Here is a 25,600-nt window from a genome sequence, read left to right as displayed (position 1 = left end):
AATTCAAAACACACAAAATAGGCTCCTCTGCTCTGCAAAATTGTCTGTGATTTGCAAATTGGCTTTTTTACAATCGAGTCAGGTATTTGCTGTGCAGGTCTTAACCCTCACAGAACATTTGTGCTTTGCAGGCTGTGATTTTCAGTCTCCTTGTTGACTTACAAGCTTGTTGGATTTATATGATACGTCCCAGTTGATGTAATATCAGCTGAAGTGTTGGATTTTACAGCTCTGAAGGGAGGCAGGTGAAGAACTGTCAGGGTGGATCCGTGAACTGTCTGTGACACTTTAAAGATGTCTCATAAAGACATTGAAAAATTGCCATGTCAGCTCTGTTATCTCATTTAAAATTTGCTATTTTTGGCTGGATGTGCTTTGGGCAGAGGCAGGGTGTGAATGGGGTGATGATCCTACAGCAGGAGCATGGTTAGGACTGGGCTGTTGGCCAGAAGGTCCTGCCCTAAGAAAATGGCCAAGTTGAGGGGGTTTCAAAGAGCAGAGAAGCTCCAACAGCTCCCCAGACTCACGTGTATAAGTGAATTTTTTGGGATAACACTGCAGTCAGAGAGGGGATTTGAGCTGGGGCAGAAAGAAGGAACCCAAACCCACAAAAGTCCATTTATTTGAGCTTGTTTCAGCTTGGGGCTGATGGTTTGGGTCAGTCCCTGCTTAGTTTGAAGCACTGTGTCCAGATCCACATCTCTGCCATACCTTCAGCAGTTTGAGGAATTCTTTTACATCATGTTCGTCACTTTAATCCCCTTAATCCTCGGGATCTTTTCCTCAAAAAAAAAGGGAAAAAACCCACCATATTTGTCATACCCTTCAGCTTTCATGGAGTTAAGCAAATAGTTTTCATCAGCCCATATTTTTCCAGATGGTTTGTGATCCCATATCTTATCGGTACCCCCAGGATTTTGCATATTCCAGAGGCCCAGGCCGTGCCTCAGGAAATTCCTGAGTGCTCCCAAGGTTGGTTATTGCTGTTCAGTGAGCACTGGGTGGGATTTCTGCTGCCTCAGTGGGACTGGGGTCCCTGTGGTTGAGACCAAGCTCCCCTGGTTTCCCCACTGGTTTTATTCGGTGCTCTCCAACAGGTCCTTCAGCCCTCCTGTTTTTCCATGTCTCCCAAACCCTTCTGGGGAGGTGGGGCTGCTGATTGAAGTTGCTTTGAAAGGCTTTGGTGCAAGATAGAATCCCTGTATCAGGTGTTGTTATTACCTGGTCTGAGGGTGGGGAGGCCCTGGCACAGGTTGCCCAGAGAAGCTGTGGCTGCCCCATCCCTGGAAGTGTCCAAGGCCAGGTTGGACAGGGCTTGGAGCAACCTGGGCTGGTGGAAGGTGTCCCTGCCCATGGCAGGGTGGGACTGGGTGACCTTTAGGGTGCCTCCAACCCAAACCATTCTGTGGTTCTCTGATGTTTCTGTGATTACTGGTGTTAAGAGCTGCCAGTGTTGGTTTGGGGAGGGGTAGAACATCCAGGTGGGAGCTGAGTCCTCCCAGTTTTACCTGGTGTGGCCCCCATTACCCTGCAGGCAGCACAGGGCTCTGGAGCAGCTGCAGCCCCCACCTGCCCCAGCCTTGCTGGCTCTCACCTTGGCCCCCTGCAGGTCAGAGGACTTTTGACCTGCTCTTGTTTCCCAGATGCACCGGGATGGTGGATCAGATCCATGGCCATGTGCATCCTGCCATTGGGAGGGGCTGCTTTCAGATGATTCCCAGACACAGGTCTGGACAGCTGCTGGGTTTGCTTATAATGAGGGAAATGTTTTCCACTGTAGTTCTGGTTGGTTTTTGACTAATTTGCATAAAACCACCCTCATTAATGCCAACAGCCCAGAGCTCTGAGTGTCGAGTGCGCTGTTGGAAGGAAGCACCTGATCATATCTGTGTGTTGAGGATGCTGAGGGATTTGCCATCTCCAGCCTGCCCAGCCTCCTTTTGAAAGGATAGAGCCCAGGGAGATCGTGGAATCATTCCGCCCTCGGTCACTGCAGCCAGGTTCAAACACAACGTGCTCCAGTGAAAAGTATTAGAGCCTTTTTCCAGCAGTAAGTCACTGCTGGCTCCTCGGTGCCATTCGGGAGGAAAAATATCCAGCAAACATTTCATGGGATTAATGACAGAATGCTGAAAGAGGAGGAGGCAGCAGGGGAAACAGGTTGCAGCGTGCTGGCCCTAAATCTGGTAGTTATTATGTTTTATGGGGTACCGGGAGGTAATCGGGACCATATGACGGTGTGGATGGAAAGGCTCATTGCTCCCCTGCAGTGCTCACCCTGCACCGGCCTGAGGAATTCCAGCATTCCATGAGCCCAGCGTTGATTTGGAACAGATGGGCCTCTGGTCCTTCAGTGGGATCACAGAGCTGTGCAGGCTCAGGAGAGCGTTCCCAGAGAGCGGTGCTGGGGCCGTTGGGCCACAGCAAATAGGAGCTGGCACTGAGTTCTGTAGGGCTGGTGTTCCAAAGGCATCCCATCCGGGAGGGCAGGCAGTGGGAACGTGTGCTGACCCTCGGGATGGCCCCCGTGCTCACGGTGGTCCTCATCAGACAGGGAAGCTCCCCAGGGAGCGTAACGGGAACGGGGACAGCTCTGAACCTGCTGCCCCCACACATGTGGTGACAGACCCTGGGTGTGTCACTCCTGCCCTGGAAGCAGCACTTGGAACAGGCTGCTCTCCACATGGGCTTTGCCTGGGAGACTCCTGGTGGGCGGGGACATAAACAGGAGCACTTGGACTTTGATGGGGCTTGGAGCAACCTGGCATATGGAAAGTGTCCCTGCCTGTGGCAGGGTGTGGGATGGGATGGGATGGGATGGGATGGGATGGGATGGGATGGGATGGGATGGGATGGGATGGGATGGGATGGGATGGGATGGGATGGGATGGGATGGGTTTCAAGGGCCCTTCCAACCCAAACCAGTCTGTGACTCCATGACTTCAGAGCTTCTGGATTTGACAGAGTTTGGGCTCTGTGTGTTGAGTGCATTGTTGTACCTGTCCCATCCCAGCCCTGCCTTCTCCCTGGATTTTTGTGTAGCTTACTGGAGGTGAAATCTGTTGGACTGAGTTAAGGCATGCACACAAAGCTAGCAGTGGTAAAAACAGTATAAATCAGCACTTCTTGAAGCTGCCTGCTCTAAAAATTACCCTTTTCTCCTATAAATGTATTTATTGTTTGCATACTTTTTGTAACCCAAACCAAAGAGATCAGGCAAAGGAAACTGAGGAAGCTGAAAAAGCTTAAAACCAAAATTTAAAAAGTCGTATCCATTTCTTATTGGTTCCATGTTTATGTGTGGGTTTGATTCTATTTAGGAAATTTATGAGCATACTTCTCCTCCTATTAACAGATTTTATTTAACAGTGAAGGATTACCAATGCAAATCAAATAATGCATTGATTGTTCCCAGAACCAGTGACTCTGTACCCTCCTGGTTCAGCACAGCGTGTGGAGCTGGAATAAGCAACAATTAACAGCTCTACTGACGTTCTTCTGGTTTTATTTTGTTCTTTTTTTCCCCAGGCACAACTACTTAGTTGTGAACTTTAAAATTGCAACATATATTCTCTTGTTTCCTGTAGGAAAAACAAGTTGTTGCTTATTCTCTTGCTAGAATTCAGAGACTTGCCAAGAGGTGGGAATGTTTCTTGACTGAGGAACATTTCCTTGGGATCTTGACCAGCCATCTGGGCATTTGGTGCCTGTGTGGGGTGGGTTTGTGTCTTGTGTTGGTGTTCACGTGTTCTTCATGTTCTAGAATCCTTCTCCTGTGTTACCTGGACTCTCCTTCCAAGTCAAGCCCAGCCAGGCTGAGGAAGGAGGAGAACTTGGCAGATAGTGACAGACAAGGGGCAGTGGTTTCAAACTGCCAGAGGCAGGGACAGATGGGATACTGGGAAGGAATTCTTTACTCAGAAGGTGGAGAGGTCCTGGCACAGGCTGCCCAGAGAAGCTGTGGCTGCCCCATCCCTGGGAGTGTCCAAGGCCAGGTTGGACAGGGCTTGGAGCAACCTGGGCTAGTGGAAGGTGTCCCTGCCCATGGCAGGGGGTGGGACTGGGTGGGCTTTGAGATCCTTCCAACCCAAACCATTCTATGATCCTATGGACTTGCACTTCATGGAAAAGGTGTTCCCAAGCGTCCCCAGCTGGTGCTGCCAGCGGGGCAGGGGAGCAGGATGGGGGTGCAGCAGGTCCAGTGCCTGAGGGATGTGAGATGAGAAGCTGCTGGAGTGCAGGGATGCCCAGAGCCCTCCAATGCCTTGGCTGAGGTTTGCTCTGAGCTGCTCATCCATAGGGATAATTCCAAGTAACTGGATAAAACAGGCCCTTGTTGTGCCTGCTCAGTGTTACCCAGACCCTGAGCCAGAGGTTTGGCTTTGGTGCTGCTGAGATGAAGCAGAGCCATGAACTCCTCTCCTTTGCTGAGTCCAAATGAGATCTCAGCCACTCACACAGACTTCTCACCCCATAAACCCACCCTGCACAGAGCTCCTTGGCTGAGACAGGGGAGGTCCAGCCTGGGCTCCTTTCCACCTGGGTGGGGGTCACAAGCTGGGACCCCCTTTCCTCCCCATCAGTATGTTCTGGTGCATTGACAGGTGCCAGGGATTGCCACCGTTTCTGTCATCCAGCTCCAGAGCTCACACCCAAAACAGCCACGAGACGAGTCTGTCTCCGGGATTTTGTCATTCCCTTTTCCTCAGCCTCCCCCTCTCTGAGCCCTGCAGTGCAGAAGTGCTGTTCCAGTCACAGAGCCAGGGGATGAAATAAAGGGTGTTTCCACAAATCCTAATTCAGGTCAGATGGGACAGGTTACTCAGGGAAACAGAGGCTGGCATAAAAACCCTCCTTCAAATTCGCTTTCAGGATTTAGAATTGACAGGAGTTTTTAAAGTACAAAACTGGTTCTAAAGCCTGTAAAAGTGTAGCTTAAATGTGACCAACATAATAGGCTTAATGCCCTTGGGGAAGTCAGCTAATTTTTCCTTCCTCTCTCCCTTACATGCTTCTGACCGTTTATTTTAAAGAGCTGGTGATCCATCTTGACCATAATTTGGATTTCATTGCTTTAAATCACATCAAAAGGACCTTTAGTCACCACTGGATCACCAGCACTCGCCAGGACGTGCCTTGTGCTGGGGGAGCAGTTGCAGAGCAAGGAGGTTCTGGTGACAGAACTCTGTGTGTTATATCTTACTGATATCCTGAAAGTTTCCTGGGACCCAATTAATCTTTCCTTACCAGGTGAATTTAGGGTGTGCAGTTACATGTAATGGAATTACAGAGGGATTCAGGAAACTGAGTTGTCTCCACCTTCCCAGCCTGGGATTGTTTGTTTGTTTGCTTGTTTTTTTGCTAACTCAAGGCTGCAAGTGATTTAGTTTTGTTCTTCCTACCAACAATGTTTTGGTTTGTTGTGAATAGGCCTTTTTATGCTGAATTATTTCTGCCTTATCTCTGAAATCCACGAGGATACTCAAGGTGGATGTTTGATCATAGTGTTTATATAACTTGCCATGATGGACTGGGAGAAGTGTGAACCACAGCTTACCTAGAACTGAGCCCAGTTATGCACCTGTGTTTTAGGAAAGCCCAAAATGTATCTTAAGCTGCACATTACACTGAGTTACAAGCAATTTGTAAACACTGCAGTGATTTTAAAAGCACCTTTTTCCTTCTCACCCCCGGAAGTGTCCAAGGCCAGGCTGGATGGGGCTTGGATCAACCTGGGACAGTGGAAAGCGTCCCTGCCCAGAGGAGGGGAGTGGAATAGGATGGTCTTTAAGGTTCCTTCCCACCCAGCTCATTCCACGATTCTGTGACTCTGCTGACACTGGGGTAACTGAGATCAGCTCTTGTGTGTTGAAACTGGTAGTTCACTGCAGACGGTTGAAAAACACCCATCGCAACTTGGGCTCGTTCTCAGACATTGCCACACACTCAGCACATCCAGCAGCAGGAACAGCCGTGGGTAACAGCCCCTGTCATGGCAGAGGTTTGCAGATTGTCTGGGCTGGAGGCTTTTTGCCCTTGGTATTGACAAATCAAGGCTGCTTTTTTCCAGGAGCTTCCTGCTCAGCCAACCTCGGCTCCGGTGCTGGAGCTGATGTTGATTTTGGCACATGTTCTCAGCCTCAGAACCTTTCTCAGTGTCATCCACAAAGTCTTGCTAAGCAATTTCTTAAGGGTTTGTGTCTTTCCACACATCTTTGTCATTTTTTGTTCTGTGGTATTTAGGAACCTCCTTCACCCCCTTGTTGCCCAGAGAAGCTGTGGCTGCCCCATCCCTGGGAGTATCCAAGGTCAGGTTGGACGAGGCTTGGAGTAACCTGGGACAGTGGAAGGTGTCCCTGCCCATGGCAGGGGGTGGGACTGGATGAGCTTTCAGGTCCCTCCCAACCCAAACCATTCTGGGATTCTGTGATTTCCAGTCCCACCTGGCACTGGGCACCTTTTCTTAGTTGTTACCAGAGGTTGGAGCCTCCCAGGTTGGTTTTTCTCCCAGCCATCTGGCCTCTCTGTAGCATTTTTGGCAGATTCCAACACCCTAGTTTTGAATTTTCTGCATTTTCAGTGACAATTTGAGCACTGATGCTTTGTTCTGGCGACCCATCCCTTTGTGCCTCTGGTAAACTCATTCCTCATATGTCGTGATTTCATGTGAAATACTGCATTTATTTCATTTCTTTCCCGTGCTTTCACATCTTGGTTAGATGAAAATGTTGAAACCAAGCGTTCCAAGCTGGTCTGTGGCTGGACAGCCAGGCTGCCCTGTGCTCTCAGCCTCCCTTGCTGCTGACTCCCCTCGTCAGCAGAAACTGCCTCTCGTCAGCCACATTTGCTGAAAAGTCACAGCTCATTTTTCCAGTTAGGAGATTTTCTCAGAGCACTTTATTCCTCCACCTTCCCCTCACAGTGACTCACCAGGGCAGCATGAGACCATGAGTCAGCCCCTGCCCAGCTGGCCCTGGGGGTGACTCACCCTGGGGGGGCTGCGGGACAGTCCTGGCTCTGTGACCCCTTCCCAGTCCATCCCCCCACACGTGTGCTGAGCCTGCAGCTCTCTCCTGCGTTGGCATCCAGGTCATCACCTAAGGATCTCCCCCTTTTCTTTTCCGTGCCTTTTTCCCTTGGATATCTGCTTGTTCCCGTTCACAGGGGCTATAAAACGATGCCACTGTTGAAGGTAACAAAGAAGCCCCATTAGACCGAATTTCTCTCCTGCTTTGGGGGTGCAGACACAGCAGAGCCAAGGAGTGAGCCCCAAAGTGGAGCTGTCTGCCCACACACTGCGTGGCCACACCTGCCCTGGGAAGGGGCACTTTGGTTTCTCTCATTTCTGTGGGTGATTTTAATGTGCTTCATGTTTCTCCCCAGACACTGTCAGAAGCTGTGTAGCAAAGCTGTTCTTCAGCTGTCCCCTGAAGGGCCACTACTGCTTGTACAGCAAGTCCAGCTTCACCCTGGTGAGCCATCAGCCTTCCCTGTGGATCCACATCATGTTCCTCTTCCAGCAGGTGCGTGGGACACAAACCAGTGGCACCTCTGGGGCGTCCCTGTTGCACTTGGAAAAAATATTTAGGCATTAATCTCATTGAATACACTTCTAATTCACTAATACTATTCACTGAATACACTTCTAATTTGTGACCCTCGTGATGCCTCAGAAAGTCATTCTGCTGGGCTAAAGTGATTTTGCACTTTATGAGCTTTTGTATTTCTATTAATACCCCAAGTTCAAACTGGCTGGGGAGACTGCAAAGCCTGGGGATGAAAAAGTGGGACCAAACCACATTGTCCTCATTCAGGCAAAACTTCCAGCAAGTCCCAGGTGCCTTGCAAGCATCCAGGAGCGTGGCAGTGGATTTTCAGGGCAGCACAACCAACCCCCAGGCTGCAGGAGGAGGTTGGAGGTGCAGAACCCACTGGGATATTTTAGTGGATATTTTGGGGATATTTTGAGGGAGCAGGATTTGTAAATCTGATCAGCACTGTTCTACCTCCTCTGAAGTGATTTTCTCGTGTTTAATACTCTTTCCAAGTACAGTCCAATATTTGGACATGTGTGGGATTTCCTAATAGGTTACAAATAGTATTAAACTGTAAGAGAAATCCCTACAATCCCACTTCAAGGTGAAACAGGTGGGTTTTGAGTTAAAAATAAGGCTCAGGTTTTTAACCTACATAGAGCTGTTCATCCAGTTCATCCCACCCTAATTCAGCCTTGGAAACACCCAGGATTGATCCAAAATGTAACACATCCACAGCAAGGGATGCTGTGAATTTAACAGCCCTGGTGGCTCTGCCCTGCGTGTATTCCTAGAAATAAGCACAAAAAATGCTTTTCGAAAACGCTGGTCAGTTAATTTGAAAAATATTAGTGAAGACTTACATCGTGTTTCGAAACCCTTGGATGGAAATTGGGAAATTATTAGTGCAGGACAGTAGGATTAGGCTTGATGGGGTTGCTTAGAAAGAGGAGACAGAACGTCCATCCAGGAACCCTCCGTTCAAAGGATGTTGCTCAGATTGTGAAATCAAATAGTTGTAGGGTGGAAAATCAGGTTTATTCGTGAGCTCTTAACTTGGCTCCTGCCTGCAAATGCATTTTTCAATTCCAAGCTCACGTAGTAGACACACTAGAGGCAGAAACGTTTCGCTCTCTCAGCCACAGTGTTCTCGTAGCAGGGACTTTGAGGGCAGTTTAGAACTGAAGAACTCAGTGGTGTTCAATTATGAGAATAATTCCAGGTGTAAAAGGTTGTGTCCTTTGACAGAGGGAGCTTTGGAGGGGAGAGCACCCAACTCAACAAGGTTTCATCTTGTTCTGTGAATGGCCAGGGGCTGAAAACCCCTGTATCCTGCGCTGAGCATGTTCGGGGGGGTTTTCCTCTCGCATTTCATCCACTGTCTGTCCAGTGCAGGCACAAACATTGCCCTGTTACTCCTCCCTGCACAAGGACCGAGAGCTGAAGGAGGTCCAAACAAACATACACAAACCTGGAGTGGAGTGAAGCATCTCTTCCCACTGCCTGGTAAATGCCACATCTTCCCAAAGAGATGCACATCCCCGAGATCCCTGGGCCCTGGAGGCCAGTGCTGCTCAGGTGGTGAGAGATGAGCATTTCAAGGCAAAAATGACATGCAAGTTGTGCAGTAGTGGCTGGGAGATAATCCTTGGTGAGCCACAGACCTCAAAGACATGAAACACACAACCAATTTAAAAAGCCCCAGAGGAAATGGAATATTTGAGGGTGTATCTAATTGTGTGTCTACTGATCCCTCAGAATTCCGTACCCCGAGCTGAACCAACCCCTGGTTACTCTCATGGCAAGGCCAAGATGTTCTTTGTTAATGGTCAAGCAAAAAATGCCTGAAATCCTGTTTTCACCATCTTTCCAGAGCTTGTTTGCAGAACCCTTGTCCATACAGAGCAATTCCGTGCAAATCCTCAAGGCCCTGTGGGAGAAGACGCAGCTCAAGGGGACGCACAGCTTTGAAACTGCCATGATCCAGTCGACACTCCCCCACCAAAAGGTGAGACTTTATTTTTCTCACAAATAAAAATAGTAAAAGGACTTTACCCTGCATTTTGGAATGGTTGTACAAAGACCTTTACAGTAACTACAGCGAGTCTTTGCTCACAGAGGGTCCCCAGGGGTGTTTTGTGCTGAGATTTGAAAGGTCTCCAGGCTTGTTCTCCACGTGAATTGCTCCCAAAATGACGAAAATTAGGGATGCTGACCATGGGGTTTTTTCTGCTCACAGCTTTCACCTCAAGATTCAGATTAGCTGCTGCTGTGGGGTGTTGGGCAGCCCCTGGGAAGTTCACCTGGTTAAAAAGGGACTTGGATTCTATGGAAATGATGGTCTGCACGTGTGCCATTCCTTGCCCCCCTCAGTTTAAAAGATTACTTGCTCAAAGCTGTTTACTGTCTCCAGGATTTCAGCGAGTGCTATTCCAAAGCTATTAATCAGACTTCTTGGAAAAGGCAGCTGGAGGATTGTAAAACAAATATCTATTTATTCCTGAGCGTCTCCATCCAGCTCAACAGGATGAAACGACTTGTCAAACGTGATTTTAAAATACTCTCTCTCGGAATATTGTGGGCATGGAGATGTCTCACGGAATAAGATTAAATTATCAAGGCTGTGGCTGATTTAAAACCAGGGGGTTTGTTAGAAACACCTTCTGAACCCCCAGGATAACGTTGTGCTGAAGTGGGAACTCGTGCTGTGGCTTGTCAGAGGAGTGGGAGACCCCCACATGTGAGACCAGTTTTGGGGCCAGTTTTACTTAGACACAGTGGAGCTTGTGCTGAGTATTTTAGCTGCTGTTGAAATCCCAGCCTGACTCATCCAGAGGCATTAGAACAGCTTTGCTGCTCAACACTGGCTTAACTTGAGCCTGTGCCGAGATCTGCTCATCAGAAGTCGGAGCTGGTGGAGTGTGAAGGAGCTTGGGGTGAATAAAGAGCTTAGGGAAGATTTCATGGCAGTTGTTGGGCAGATTGGATGTGCTGCACCAAGCACACAGAGTCTACAAAACACATCCAACACCCTGGCAATGGGATTAGCCTCCAGCACGTGGTTGCATAACCCTGTTAGTGCTCAGATACAAGTGTCTGGCCTATTTTGGGAACTCTCATCAGCCCATGACAGTCAGAGCATCTCTGAGTTCCCAAAATAGCAGAGCTGGGAAATGAGATCCTGATCTTTGCTGGGTGAATGAACCGAGCGGTGAATTGGGGTTGGGGAACTCCGGAGCTGGGACTGGCCAACAGCCCTTGGGACAGTCGGGCAGATGGAACTCATCTGGCTTGGGAAGGGGTTCGTAAAGCTCAGTCTTGGGCTCCACAGTTTGCTGCTGGGTTTGCTGTCTGGTTTGGTTTAGTTTATTGACACAGAACCCGAGTTTGTTTGGGGTTTGTTTGTTGATAAGAATCCGAGTTTGTCTCTAGTGCAATTTCCATTCAGCTTTTTTAGAAAAGTACATTCCCAGAGTTTTCTGGGAATGACGTCTAGGACTGCCGTAGAGAAGGTCTTCTTTGGCTTTTACATTCCCAAAAAGTCTACCTGGGAAATTCCTGCCATGACCTAGTCCTTACTTTGCTTGACAAGCTCAGCTTCTCCCATAATCTGAGTTTGTCATTTCAGAAGTTCTTCCCATTTGTAACAGAATTTCAAATACTGCGAATTATTTGACAAAATTATTATAGTTGTTAATGCCGGTAGTTCAGGAAGCAAAATGCTGGGGGTGTGGTTGCTTCATTAAGTGCAGCACTTTTAACTGGAAATGTTTTGGAATCTGACATTTCCAATGCAGCATCAACATTGCCTGTTATATTTTTTATTAAGTCTTATGCATTGTGTTATCAGAATTTGAGCAACCTGGTCTGTGAAAGGTTGCACTAGATGGTCTGTAAGGTCCCTTCCAACCCAAACCATTCTGTGATGAGGATGATGAATTTCTGTGAGCACATGAGGAAGGTTTTACCCCCAGCACTCAACAGGAACGACAGTGCTGTGACACTGCTCTGCCATCACTCCATGTTCACCCTCTGCTCCTGTGTCTAATCCAGAATATGTTGATTTATTCTTTTTCCCAATTGTGGACTCTAAAGCATTTTTCAAACCTGGAGAAAAACCCATTACATCAGTGCTTTATTCCAGACTAAATTCTGAGAAATGTTTTCAGATTTTTGTCACCGTCCGCGACTCCCAAGGTTGGCCCAGACCCGTGGCGAGTACCTGGCTCACCCAGAGCACGCTGTGCTTCGCTGGGCAGCCTCTTCGTGCCACAAAGAAATATTTATCCAACAGGGCTTAGGATGTGCCAGAAGCAAAGCACTTCCAGATGTACATCCTTCCAGATTTCCGTTCGGTTGCTTCACAGCTCTTTATCAAAGGCCGCGGGGCCGCCTTGCGCAGCCGGGGCCGGGCTGGAGCTCGGGGCTGGCTCTTTGTGCTGCCTCACGTGGGGCAGAGCAGGGAGATGGGGATGCTTTACGAGCCCCATGTGATGCCCTCAGAGAGCCTTTTGTTGCTCAGCCTGGCGAGAGCAGAGCTCACATTTCTGAGCCGTTGTTCGCTCCGTCCCTCCCTTTTCCCGTCGCTGTCTCAGAACGAGCTCCACGTTTGCACAATGGACTCACTGAAGTTTCCAAGATTATGGGGCAGGGGGGTGAGATAAATCTCTCCTCTCCAATTAAGCTTTTCCCCCACGCTTCCCCTCCTGAAATAAGTAGCTTATTGCAGGGGATTTCAAGCGTGCTGGAGTACAGAGGAGAGAAGCCAGACTGGTGCCCTGATATTTCAGTGGTATTTGGTCTCTTTCAGGCCACAGTTGGCTCAGTGCAAACACTGTCAGATTTTTTCACGGGATGGGGAAGCTCCCAGGCTTTCTGTCCAGCCTGTCTCCATGTCCTAGAATGTCCTGCACAGACCCAGGGAGGGCAGTGCCATCATTCTGCCCCGTTGTGTCCTCCAAGGTGCCACAGCAGGAGGTTGGGGCACATCAGGGGTAGGACAAGTCACTGACCGTGCCCTGCTCCCTCTGCTATGCTAAAGTTTGTCTAAAAAGGCTGGAATTGGACAACTGCATCCTCTGCAGAGCCTTGCTCAGTGTCATGGATTAATGGCCCTGGCAAGGGATGGTGTTTTCCCCACTGACTGCATAAATCCGTGTTTTCCTTGGGCTGCAGCTTGGGGTGTTGCAGACCTGTGGAGACCCTACACAAACAGATAGGAGGGTTTTCGGGGCAGTGCTGGCAATGCCCTTTGTGTTTGCAGTGAGTAACTTGGCTGGTGTTATTTAACACCAACATTTGTTTAGGTGTGAGATCAGAATTGGTTTCAAAATGAAAATAAAATACACTGAATTATACAGTGTTATTAATGACCTCAAAATGAGTATCCTCTGGCTTTTCCCATACTCACAGGTGTGAGTTCTGTAGGTTTCTTTGAGCAAGTCAGATGTTCACTTCACTTTGGGGATTCACAGTCCTGCTTCCCTGGCTTGTCACCCCTGCTCTGATGGGAGATCCGGAGGGACAGGAGGGAGTGCCCAGCACTGCATTGTGTCAGCAGAGGCCACAACCTTCTGGAGCACTGAAAAAACCCTGGGGATAACAGAAACATGGAATTGTTTAGGTTGGAAAAGCCCTCCAAGACCATCAAGTCCAACCATTCCCAGCACTGCCAAGGCCACCACTGGCCCACGTCCCCAAATGCCATATCCACAGGGCTTTTAAATCCCTCCAGGAATGGGGATCCACCCCTGCCCTGGGCAGCTGTGCCAGGGCTGGACAGCCCTTTCCACAAAGAAATCTTCCTTAATATCCAACTTAAACCTCCCATTGTACAACTTGAGGCCGTTCCCTCTCCTCCTGTCCCTTGTTCCTGGGGAGCAGAGCCCGACCCCCCTCGGCTCCCCCCTCCTGTCAGGGGGTTGCAGAGCCAGAAGGTCCCCCCTGAGCCTCCTTTTCTCCAGGCTGAGCCCCCCCAGCTCCCTCAGCTGCTCCCCATCACACTTGTGCTCCGAGGTTGGGGAACGTGCCGAGCTGCTGACAGCGCTGCTGAGCAGGCAAAAGAAATCCCAGTCTCTGCCTCCCACAGACCAATCTATAATTCATACATCAGCTGCTACTGATGGTGGGGAGAGAGACACGTCCTGCTGAGCACATTGGCCCTGGCAGGTTGTCCATCCACAGGAGACACAGGAAAGGCCCTTGCTGGACTCGCTGTGAGTCCCTCTGGGCTTTGGGGTTATGAGCTGTTGACCTGCAGTGCTTCACCTCCTGAGTGAGTTTGGTTTCTCTCATTCTCGGCCCAGGACCTGGACCACGTGCAGATGCACCTGGAAGAAGTGAGGTTCTTTGATCTGTTTGGCTACAGCGAGGAAGCAGGAGCCTGGCAGTGCTTCATGTGCAACAACCCCGAGAAGGCAACAGGTACGTGGGCAGGTCCAGCCCCTGCCATTGGGGGGGGGTGTGTGGGGAGGGGGGAGGATGGAGGGAGTGAAGCTCATCTCTGGTGGTGGTGGCAGGGGCTGGGGAAAAGGAAACCAAACTTTCCAGCGGCTCTTTTAATTGGAATTCTCCATGACCCTCCTCTCAGCTTCTCCGATGAGAGAGGCAAGCACAGACCTGCCCTGGTGCATGCTCAGTCCAGAAATAACAGCCAGAATGCTTCAGCTGTGTTGGAAAAGAGGGGGAGTGGAAAACAGGCAAACAGATTTTTTCCCAGGTAGAAGATCCTGGTGAGCTGTTTTGAAGCTCTCTGGCCCTCACATGTTTTACAGCAGTGCACTGAAACACAGAGGAATGGCTTGTTCTTAGGTGGGTTTTGCTACTCTGTAAAAATCTGCCGAGTTCTGGCCAAGAATTTGGAATATTTTGGTCAAGCTTTTGAATAATTGGATTTTTCAGCTATTTATTTTAACAACTCTCTTTATACTCATCAGCCCTGGGTCCAGTGAGTCTTGTAAGGGTGGCACAGCCCCTGCTGCAGGCCAGGCTGCCCCTGCTCTTTCCATGGGGCTTGAGCACCTTCCTCCTTCCACAACTCCCATGGGACTCAGTGGCCACAAGAGAAATCACACTTTGAGCCAAAATTTCACATCCACAGTGGTCTGAGTGTGGTTTGTCCCTCACACCAGTGACAGACAGGTGTCAGGCTGTAAGGGAAAGGAGTCTCCTGCTTAAAATGTCAAGGCTTCGTGAAACAGCTTCGAGCTCAATTTCCAAAGGCATTTAACTGGTCCAAAGAGAACTGTTTGGACAATGGGCTCAGGCACAGGGTGGGATTCTTGGGATGTCCTGTGAAGGCCCAGGAGTCAGACAGAGAGGGAGTCCCCATCCCTGGTGGGATTTAAAAAGCGAGCAAATGTGGCACTTCACAATATGATTCAGTTGACATGGTGGTGTCAGACAAAGGTTGGACTTGATCCTGGAAGTCTTTTCCAACCTTTATGATTCTCTGATTCTATGATTAATGCAGCCAAAGCTCTGCCCTCCAGCCTGAGCAGGTTCCACCCAGCAGTGGAGCTGTTCTGTGCTTCCCAAGAAGTGCCAAAATCCCCCCTCTCTGGAGATGTGTGAGGCAGGAGAAGAATCTAATAAAAATCAGCACCCACAAAATCCCTATTTCCCTTTTGCTTTGGAGCCAGAGCTGAGTTCAGGGATGCCTTTGAGGATGGGCAGGAGCAGGAGGAACGGGCACAGAATATTTTTAGGCTGTAACTGTCCTTTGTATGAGCAATGACTTTCTTTGTCTCAGTTTAAAGACAACTTTGTAAGAAAGGCACGTTGTGAATATCATGATTTGCTTCTCTGCTCCAAAGGCCTTTAGAAGACCAAGGAAATAAAGTCTTGAATGGGCCAGGTGAAAGCTCAGGAAAGGAACATGAAAGGTAGAGCTCAGTGGAATAAAATCTGCAGGGAATGGCAAATTCCCCTCTGTATTGGTGATGGGGAACTGTGGCAGCTGGGAAGAGTCCAGAGTGGGACCCTCCGGGGCTTTTCTGGATTTATAAGATCTGACACAAGAAAGAGGATTTTAAGGTCTCCTTGGCTTGATGAGGAATGTGAAGGCTCTGAAACATCTTTTATTTTCATTCCAGAGTGGGACAGACACTCTGAAACCCCAAATACTTTTGAAAGACAAGACAGTAATTTCTTCCTCTCAGCAATGCAGTTTAGCAACTGAATTCTTCTTGGAGAAGGAATTCAGAGGCAAATTCTTTTTCTATTATTGTCTTCTGGTTTCTGTTCATGTGGGGTTTTGTTGCATTTTTTTGGATGCTGTGTTGCAAGATACCTTTTATCCTCCAGACTTGGGCAAGCATTTTGTCCTAAGGCCTTGACCTTGGGATGCCCAGAGAAGCTGTGGCTGCCCCATCCCTGGAAGTGTCCAAGGCCAGGTTAGGCGGGGCTTGGAGCAACCTGGGATAGTGGAAGGTGTCCCTGCCCATGGCAGGGGGTGGCACTGGATGGACTTTAAGGTCCCTTCCAACCCAAACCATTCCATGATACTGTGATCACTGACTTCTTGGGGGATTTTTGGAGCTGGACTACACTTGGAGGCTGATCCTGTGTGGAAAGAGCCAGTTATGCTTCAGCAACGTGCTGGATGAACCCCCAGTGGCAACGAACCCAGAGAAAGTTGGAGTATTTCTCGTGCATTCCTCTGGTTGCAAAGCATGTCTTGTGCAACCACACATTTCCAGAGGTGCTGTTAAATCATCCCAAATTGGTTTTCCCTGCCACTGAGGAGGAGCATTCCCACAAATCCTCCTCAAACACACGTACGTGCCCTGGTCTCAGGGGTAGGAAAACCAGCCTACATTATTATTTGCTTAAATTAAGGCCATTCAAGCACAGTCACAAGGCATTGGAATGCTGGTAAACTGAGAATTCTCCTCCTTAGGAAGAGCTGATTGTTGGGAGCCTCATTTCAACACAACCCCCTGTTGACAGTTGGCTTCACGAGCTCTGGCACAAAACAATTCTGGAAAACCACTTGCCAGGCAGTGAGGGAGTTGCAGCACATTCCCTGCTCTGGAATCCTCCAAAGCCACGGCAGAAACCCCTGGGGGTTGCACCAGAGCCCTCGTGCTCGTGGGCAATGATTGGGGTGAAACTGAGGGGGTTTGGTGAATTCCTGTACAGGGACACCCCGTGCTGGGTCAGGAACTGGCTGAAGGGCCAGGCCCAGAGAGTGGTGGGGATGGAGCTGCATCCAGCTGGGATCTGGTCACTAGTGGTGTCCCCAGGGATCAGTGCTGGGCCCAGTTCTATTTAATATCTTTACTGATGATTTAGATGAGGGGATTGAGTCCATCATCAGCAAATTTGCAGATGACACCGAGCTGGGGGGGAGTGTGGAACAGCTGGAAGGCAGGAGGGCTCTGCAGAGGGACCTGGACAGGTTGGAGAGTTGGGCTGATTCCAAGGGGATGAGGTTCCACCAGGCCAAGGGCCGGGTCCTGCACTTTGGCCACAACAACCCCCAGCAGCCCCACAGGCTGGGACAGAGGGGCTGGAGAGCAGCCAGGTAGGAAGGGAGCTGGGAGTGGGGATGGACAGGGAGCTGAACAGGAGCCAGAGTGTGCCCAGGGGGACAAGAAGGCCAATGGATCCTGGCCTGGCTCAGGAACAGTGTGGCCAACAGGTCCAGGGAAGTGATTCTTGCCCTGGACTCAGCGCTGGTGAGGCCACCCCTGGAGTGCTGTGTCCAGTTCTGGGCCCTCAGCTCAGGAAGGACATTGAGGGGCTGGAGCAGGTCCAGAGGAGAGCAACGAGGCTGGGGAAGGGACTGGAGCACAAGTGCTGTGAGGAGAGGCTGAGGGAGCTGGGGGGGCTCAGCCTGGAGAAGAAGAGGCTCAGGGGAGACCTCCTCACTCTCTGCAACTCCCTGACAGGAGGGGGGAACCGGGGGGGGTTGGTCTCTTTTCCCAGGCAACCATCAGCAAGACAAGAGGGCTCGGGCTTCAGCTGTGCCAGGGGAGGGTTAGGTTGGAGATTAGAAAGAATTTCTTTCCAGAGAGGGTGCTCAGCCATTGGAATGGGCTGCCCAGGGAAGGGGTGGATTCTCCATCCCTGGAGGTGTTTAAGATGAGACTGGATGTGGCATCAGTGCCATGGGCTGGGAACCACAGCGGGGTTGGATCAAGGGTTGGACTTCATGATCTTGGAGGTCCCTTCCAACCCAGCTGATTCTATGATGATTCTCTGGAAAAGAGCAATTCCCTGGGATAAGCCCCCACTGGAGTAACTCATGGATACATCTCTCTCCCTCCAGCAGTGGGGATCACACAGGGACCCAGAGAGCCCGGCTGTGACACTCACTTGGAAATCACAGAAAGTGGCATTTGGTGCCGTTTTCTCTCCAGCAAAACCCAGTGTGATGATTCATGGAAGAGGGGATCCATATTCCCTGGGGTTAACTGCATTTCTCTGCCACACATTCCATTCTTTCAAGTTCATAGGAGTTTATTATCGTTGAGATCATTCATGAATTCTTGTGGAGGATTTTATGTTTCACCAAATGCAAGATTTAATACTTTGGGGGTTATCTGTCTCATCTTGGAAGAGTTTGGAGGGTTTTTCACTTTTTATTCAGTGCCCAAACTACTTAAAGCTGGATGTACTGAAATTCTGCAGAGAAAGCAAGACAGAACATAGGAAATAATTCCAACAGACTCATCAAACAGGAACTATTCAGGGTTAAATTGGAGTTGGTGTCTCTACATTAAGATGCTTTAAGAAGTGGATATTTCAAGACCTTTAGATATTTCATGACCTTTTCAAACCAAAAAAGGAGAAATTTAGATGGGATGTTGGGAAGAAATTCCTCCCTGTGAGGGTGGTGAGGCCCTGGCACAGGGACTGGATGAGCTTTAATGTCCCTTCCCACCCAAACCAGCCTGTTGTTCTGTATTATACTAAATAATTTTTGATTTTGACTTTGGGTGATAGTTTTTGCCTTATTATGTGTTCTGAAGAAAAAAAGAAAAGTAATCACAAATATAAAGTAAATATAACCTTTGGAACTTTTAATTTCTTTTTCCAAGCTTAAGATCCCATGGTCCATGTCCACACAGAGGGATTTCAAACCCAGCCTAGAGACCACCTAGGCTGACCTAAACAGCAAGGAATTCTGCCCAATAATGCTGATATCAAAGAAAGGTTTTCTCTTTGATCTCTATCTTTTTGCATGTTTTTCTAAAGATGTCTAAACCTGATTTTTAGAAGTCAAGTAAAGGAGAAGCCATGACAAGCCCAGGCTGTTGCTCAGGTGATTTAACCACATGTTAGACTAGAAATAATCCCACTTTTTATCTGTAACCACTGCACCACTTTATGCCCTTCCCTGCTCTGCAGAAAATCTTTGTTTGTAGAATTTATTGTGCCACATCTTGATCTTTGCTTGGGCAAATTAAGGAGAATACACTTTATTTGTTTCCCGTGATATGAACAATCATATGGAATGTCAGTCTTAAATCACTCTTCAGTCACTTCTCTGAAGACTTTCCATTTGTCCTTGTTCATGCAAGGGGAAGAAATCAAAACTGGCTCTTCCTGGGGTGTGTGGGGGGGAAGGCAAGAGGCATAAATTGGAACAGGAGAGGTTCAGACTTCCCACAGGGGGAAACTTTCCCACCATGAGGGTGACCAAGCACTGGAACAGTTTGCCCAGAGATGTTGTTGAGATTTATCAAGTCCAGGATGGATAAATCCACGGGCAGCTCAGTGTGACCCCAGAGGGGACCTCGCTTGGAGCAGGGGGTTGGGGGAGCTGAGCTCCCCCCTGAGCTCCCCTCCAGCTGAATTATCCTGTGGTTCTGTGAAGTCAATCACAAGGAAAATAAGCAGAAGAGCTTAGAAAAATATTGGAAAAGAGCTTCATTGTTATCTTTCATGAATCTTTCTCTTCTAATCAGCCCCTCAGACACACTGGCATCAGATTCATTACGACCACTGACATCAGAATTCCCCATGGGCTTCTTTGTGGATGCACAGGAGAAGTGCTCTGTTAGCACTGCCTATAGTCCTTAAAGAGAGATCAACATTTCTGATTTTGAAAGATTTTGACCATAAAAATTCACTTTAGGCCAAAATTGCACATTCACTTCCTTTCTCATGTTGTGCTCCTGACCACAAACTATCTCAGCATCTTCTCGTCCCTGAACCTTTTGTGCTTTACACCTTCTTAGTCTGGCTTAGAGCATGTCCCTACTGCACTGGAATCAGATGGAAGGTGTTCCTGTGGGACCAGGAGCCAGGTAGAGAACAATATTTAACACAATTGCGCAGTTTTTATTAGGGGGGACACTGTAAAACGTGGCTCTGCCCCACTAGCGAGCGTGTGGTGAGACAGGGCAGCCCCAAACCAGCTCCCTGGTAAGTCTGGGCCATTTTGCAGTGACAAAAGTTACGCAAAAAGAAAACAACCCTCTGCTTTATTTTATCCCGTGGTGTGACCCAACATCCCAGTGCTGGTATGAAAATATATGGAAGAGAGTTGTGGAGTTACGTGGAGCAGAGCACAACCCGGTTCTGTGGTGGAAACCCCAGCTGCAGTTCCCCACCGGCACTGGGGCTTTGCCAACCCCCTTTTCATTCATCCCTCTCCTTCCAAACACTCCCCATCCACAGAGACAGAAATATTTATGGTCTTTCCTGAGGAAATTGCTCCAGTCCCCCCTGCAGCCCCCCTGCCAACATAAACAACAGCAGGGAGAGGACACGGCCTTTATCTGCATCTGATGTGTTGTGGTGGTGTTTGATTTTCCTCTTCTAGGTGGGAGGGAGGTGCCCAAAAAGCCATAAAGCCCAAGGCACTGCCTTGAGTGGCTGCACTTGGCCACCCCACTCACCTCCATCCTCACCGAGCCCCTGGGCTCCCAGAGCCTCGTGCCCAGATGACAACAAACACTTCCAAGGAAAAGCGTTGCTGGACAAACTGAGGCTGAGGGGTGGGAGAACAGCCAGGGGCCAACTGACCGTCTGACAGATGCTGGGATGGGCTCCAAGTCAAACATCCCATCAAAAAACATCCGTTCTCAGTCTGCCTGTGCCTTGGGCTGCCCTCAGTCTGGCTGATCCTCCCTGTCCTGGCTATCGGTGTAAAAATAGAAGAGAAAGGGAAAAGAAATCCAGAGGAGATATTGGGATGATGGCTTCAAACTGCCAGAGGGCAGGGTGAGATGGATACTGGGGAGAAGTTCCCCCTAGGAGGGTGGTGAGGCCCTGGCACAGGTTGCCCACAGAAGCTGTGGCTGCCCCATCCCTGGAAGTGTCCAAGGCCAGGTTGGACGGGGCTTGGAGCAACCTGGGCTAGTGGAAGGTGTCCCTGCCCATGGCAGGGGGTGGAACTGGATGAATGCTGGAGGTTGGGAAAACGAGGAAGGCAAAACAGCCTTCCTGCAGCACGGCACGGGCCTGGATTTTGGCTGGGAGAAAGGGAGGGCAGGACTGACCCCTGGCTGTGTGTTCACCTCCCCAGTTGTGAACCAGGACGGCCAACCCCTGATCGAAGGGAAGCTGAAGGAGAAGCAGGTCCGGTGGAAGTTCATCAAGAGGTGGAAAACTCGCTACTTCACCCTGGCTGGCAACCAGCTGCTGTTCCGGAAGGGAAAGTCTGTGAGTCAGAGACCATCCCTTTGGTGTCTCCCTTTCCCTGCTCCCCAACACCATTTCCAGAGGGTTTCACTTTGCCTGTGGTACTTCTGCCACTTGCAGAGTGCGTGGCAGGGACAGCCAGGGATGGAACAGCCACAGCCAACGTCCTGCACGGGAGCTGCTGGTGGTGGGTCCCCAATTTTCCGGGCCCTTAAAGACCATCTCCACCCCCTGCCATGGGCGGGGACACCTTCCACCAGCCCAGGTTGCTCCAAGCCCCATCCAACCTGGCCTTGGACACTTCCAAGGGGTGTCAGATGAGATGGTGGGTGGCTCACCCCAGATAACTGAGCTCTGTCCCCGCTGTGTTCCAGAAGGACGACCCCGACGAGAGCCCCATCGAGCTCAGCAAGGTGCAGAGTGTCAAAGTGGTGGCGCGGAAGCGGCGGGACCGGAGCCTGCCCCGGGCCTTCGAGATCTTCACGGAGAGCAGGAGTTACGTGCTGAAGGCGCAGGACGAGCGCCGGGCGGGGCAGTGGCTGCAGTGCCTCAACGTGGCCGTGGCGCAGGCGCGGCAGCGCGACAGCCACGAGGCCACCACCTACCTGTAGCTCTGCTGCCACCACACCTGGGATGGGGATGGCCTCTCCCTCACCTCCCAGTCCCAGCTCCTGCCCCTCAGGGACCCGTGGGGAGACCTGGTTTGCAGAGGGGGCCGTCGGTGACAGCACCGGGTGAGTGGTGCCTGCTCGCCCTGGCACGGGGACATTGGTGGTGTGGGAGCAGCTTCCACCTTCTCGTGGGAAATCCAGGGTTTCTTTAGCTCAGCCCAATGTCCTGAAATACAGGGAATGTGGTTAGAAACAGCCTGGACCCTAACCCCTCAGCCTGTGCCCAGGTCTGGGTGGCTGTTGACACTGCTGGGAGCATTCCAGGCCTAAGGACCTTCTGCTTCCCTCAGTCGCTCGGATGTAAAAGGTTAATTTTCCTTATTATTTAATCCCAGTGGACTTCATTCTTTTGCTGTTTATGTGTGTCTGTGCTGCTTCTTTCAGGTTTAAACTGGGCAAATCTGAAAGATTTCACACTGATGGGAAATGATTTAAAATATTTAACTGTTTTGATTTTCCCTCTTTTTCCTGCTTTTGCTCCCCTTTGTAACTGAATGTAATTTTTAAATTCTATTTTCCCTTTTTTTGTTTTAAATTGTCTTCTCTGACTGTAACTCTTCAAAATTTCTCCAAACCTGAAAAATTCCCAGTTTGCTTGGTTTTCTTTGTTGCTTTCAAATGATTTCAAAGTGGAGGAAGTACTGCGGGAGAGACTGAAAGCAAAAGAGGGAGGAAAAAAGGAATGAGAAGTCTGTAAGTGAAGAAATTAACTCAGAGATCAGTCAAGGTTGAGTAAAAATAAAATTTGAAATTTTCCAACCTAGAAAAATGTATATTTTGCAAAAAAAAAGTTGTTGCCAAAAAGGTGGGAAAATCAGGAAAAGCTGCTTTTTGCTGTAACGTGTTCCTTGCACTCGGTGGCAGAAGGAGCCCACTGGTGTTTGGCAGCTCCTGGCAGAACATGGCAGTGGAATCTGCTTTCTGGAATGTTGTCCTGGTGATTTTGGATGGTTTGCTGAGGGAGTCAGAGGGGCAGGAGGAGAGCTCTCCCAGTGGCCCATGAGATGCCTTAACCAGCTCCAGACTTCCCGAAGCTCTCGGCGTCCAGAGAGCCGCCGGAACGTTCAAATTCCTGAGATGTGGAGGTGAGAGTCAGGCCACAGGGTGTGGTAAAGTGAGCAGAAGAACCTTGTGAAAGCTCAGTTCAGCCACAGAGGCTGTGGGAAGCCCGTCACTTCCAGGCAGCAGGGCCAGGGGAAGGAAAGGCACATGGGGGGAAATTTCCACGGCTGCTCTGGCCCCCGAGGAAAGGAGATTTCAGCCATTCCATTTTCAATCCCTGGACCAATAAATCCTTTCTTTGCCCACAGGACACACCACTGAGTCTGAGGGGAATGAAGTTAATTTCTAAGTGTGAACTCATAGGTTTATGGTCCTGAGTTCCAAAATTCTCTCCTGTACTAAACCCTGTGTTCACCCACCACGGTGTGAGTTCAGTGACACGGGAGGCTGGCCATTAAAAACAAATTTTACAGATAAAATAGTCTGTATTTCTCAACCTGGATGCCAGGTTTCAGTCTGGCACCAAGGAGCGATGTCATCAATGTCATGGCATCATGAGTGTAACACTCCTCGTGTGGGAGGCAAATAGGGCTCTGTTCCACCTGCTGTCCCCAGCCTTGTCACCAGCACTTCGCTGTCACCAGCCCTCACATCCTGCCTCCCAATCCCAACGGGATGGGAACAATATGGGATGTGGAGCTCTGGAGTCAGAGAGAGCCTGGGTCCTGTGCCAGACAACCATCCCCTCAAATAAGAAGCTCAGCCACACTTCTCCTGACTTAAATTAAAACTTGGAGGAAAATAAAAGAGAAATTCAGCTGGTAACTTATTCTAGTCATGCTCCTGAAAGGAGAAACACAGAAATCATCAATCTAGCGTAGGATGAGAGCAGGGAACTTCTCAAGCAAATATATAAATAGTTTTTACTGGTTTGTTTTAAAACAACATGTATAGGAACGCTTTGGATTTAAATCTCTGCCGCCCTCTGAGCAGGGAAGGTGTTGGCTGTGCTGAATTCCCTTGCCTGGTTTGCTCATCCTTGCAGATGACAATGGGAGAGCTGCTGGTGGGCTCAACAGAGGGTCCTTGGGCTCCTCTTGGACAAAGGGATGGATGCAAGGGCCCTCCTTGGCCCCAGCACCAGGACTTGGAGAGCGTCTGCTCCTCCCTGCCAGGAACAGCCTCTGTCTTGCACAACTTCGAGCACAAAAGGTGTCATTGTCTCTCCCTGGGAGTGTGAGTTCCCCTTCCCTGGGCAATCCTGTTCTTCAGCAGGGTTTGGTGGGGGAATGGAGCCTCACAGAGATGGGGAGAGGGATAAATCCCAGCCCTGTCCCTAAGATACACCAACCCCCCGGTGTGTCCCCAGGGGCAGCAGTGCCACTTCCAGGGGGTCCATGGGAGCAGGGGAGCTCGGGGGGGGGTCCTGGCCGTGACCCTGGGGCTCAGCCAGCCTGTCCCCCTGTCACAGTGAGGCATCACCTCCCTGCCAACAGGGAGAGCTCCCAGTCCAAACCAACCCCCCCCCCCGTCCCTCTACAAACTGGGGGCACAGACCAAGGCTTAGGATCTAAACCTGAGCCAGCAGCTGGAAAACCAGACCCAAAAACAGAGCAAAATCCAGATGTGAACACTCCTGAATGGGACCAGTTCCCAAACCCTCCAAGCTTTACAGATCAGCATCACTTCTCCAGGAAACAAATCCTTCACCATATTGCCTCCCACTTACGTGATCACGCTCATGTGAGGGCAACAATGCGTGTTTTCCTGGAGGAGCTGATGCCCACCATGATTTCTGTGCCACATCACACGGACCTTCCAGGAATCCCAGCCGGGGTGAGTGTGTGGCCTCACATTGCACTCAGGAACAACTGGAGCTCGGGCACCGCTTCCTCGCCCGCCCGATGCTGGGATGACAAAGGGAGTGGTGGGCTGGCTCTGGCACAGAGGAGCTGGCTCACACCTCGGGGCCATGCACTGCTCCCATCACACAGCACCTCTGCAGGAGGACGGGAGCCGACCCAGCCCAGGAGCTGCTCTCCCACTGGCAGGGTGAGAGCACTGGTGGGATGAGGGGGGCTTCCAGCTGTGTGCAGTCCACAGGGGAGCCCCTGGAGCACAGCCCTGCTGGGAATGGGAGTCAGACTGCATGACCTCCCCAGGGTCCCTGCTGGGGGGACTTATAATTCTGGGACAGAATTATTCTGTGACCTACAGCAGGGCAAGAGGATTCCCAAAAATGCATTGGCAGCTGCGTCACTGCATCCCAAACACCCTACAAAGTAGAGCCCGGAGCCCTCCTGTGCTGGACAGGGCAGCTGAGGGCGAGTTCCCTCCTCAGAGGACTGCAGAGAGAACAGAAATGAGGAACAGACTTCTCTGTGCCTGGCCATGAGCTGTTGGGAGGGGGGAATGGGGGAAACCTGTTCCCCTTCTGCATGTCATTGATGCCCAGAGGCACTGCAGCTGCCCCAGCCCTGGGAGTGTCCAAGGCCAGGTTGGACGGGCCTTGGAGCAATCTGGGCTAGTGGAAGGTGTCCCTGCCCATGGCAAGGGGTGGTACTGGATGGGCTTTGAGGTCCCTTCCAACCCAAACCATTCCAGCATCACATGAAGGGAGAGCAGCACTCAGAGCTGCTCCTAGGCCGAGTTACATCACAAGTAACACCACCTGTTTCTGCAGCTCAGGGAACATGAAGAACAAAATAGTTCCATGGTAAAAGGTTTGTAGGATAAACAGGAAGATTAGTGATATTTAGCCAGGCAAATAATGCATAATCATTGATTTCTCTAACA

General features: G+C 50.1%; 1 protein-coding gene across 3 annotated transcripts in view; it reads left to right on the top strand.

Annotated features, from left to right (window-relative positions):
- Window positions 1–22,400, top strand: part of VEPH1 (ventricular zone expressed PH domain containing 1) — a 61,325-nt gene extending 38,925 nt beyond the window's left edge. For 2 of the 3 annotated variants that reach the window (XM_032698199.1, XM_032698200.1), the window contains 5 exons: window positions 7,384–7,523; window positions 9,409–9,543; window positions 13,841–13,958; window positions 21,016–21,152; window positions 21,506–22,400. In XM_032698199.1, the coding sequence (XP_032554090.1) occupies window positions 7,384–7,523; window positions 9,409–9,543; window positions 13,841–13,958; window positions 21,016–21,152; window positions 21,506–21,742 (767 nt within the window). In that variant the 3' untranslated portion in view covers window positions 21,743–22,400. The remainder of the gene's footprint in view (window positions 1–7,383; window positions 7,524–9,408; window positions 9,544–13,840; window positions 13,959–21,015; window positions 21,153–21,505) is intronic. The other variant, XM_032698201.1, reaches the window with a different exon arrangement.
- Window positions 22,401–25,600: the final 3,200 nt, after the last annotated feature.

Source organism: Chiroxiphia lanceolata, chromosome 10, assembly GCF_009829145.1.
Source record: "Chiroxiphia lanceolata isolate bChiLan1 chromosome 10, bChiLan1.pri, whole genome shotgun sequence".
Taxonomy (NCBI): Eukaryota; Metazoa; Chordata; class Aves; order Passeriformes; family Pipridae; genus Chiroxiphia; species Chiroxiphia lanceolata.
This window is presented reverse-complemented; position numbering and strand designations above follow the sequence as displayed.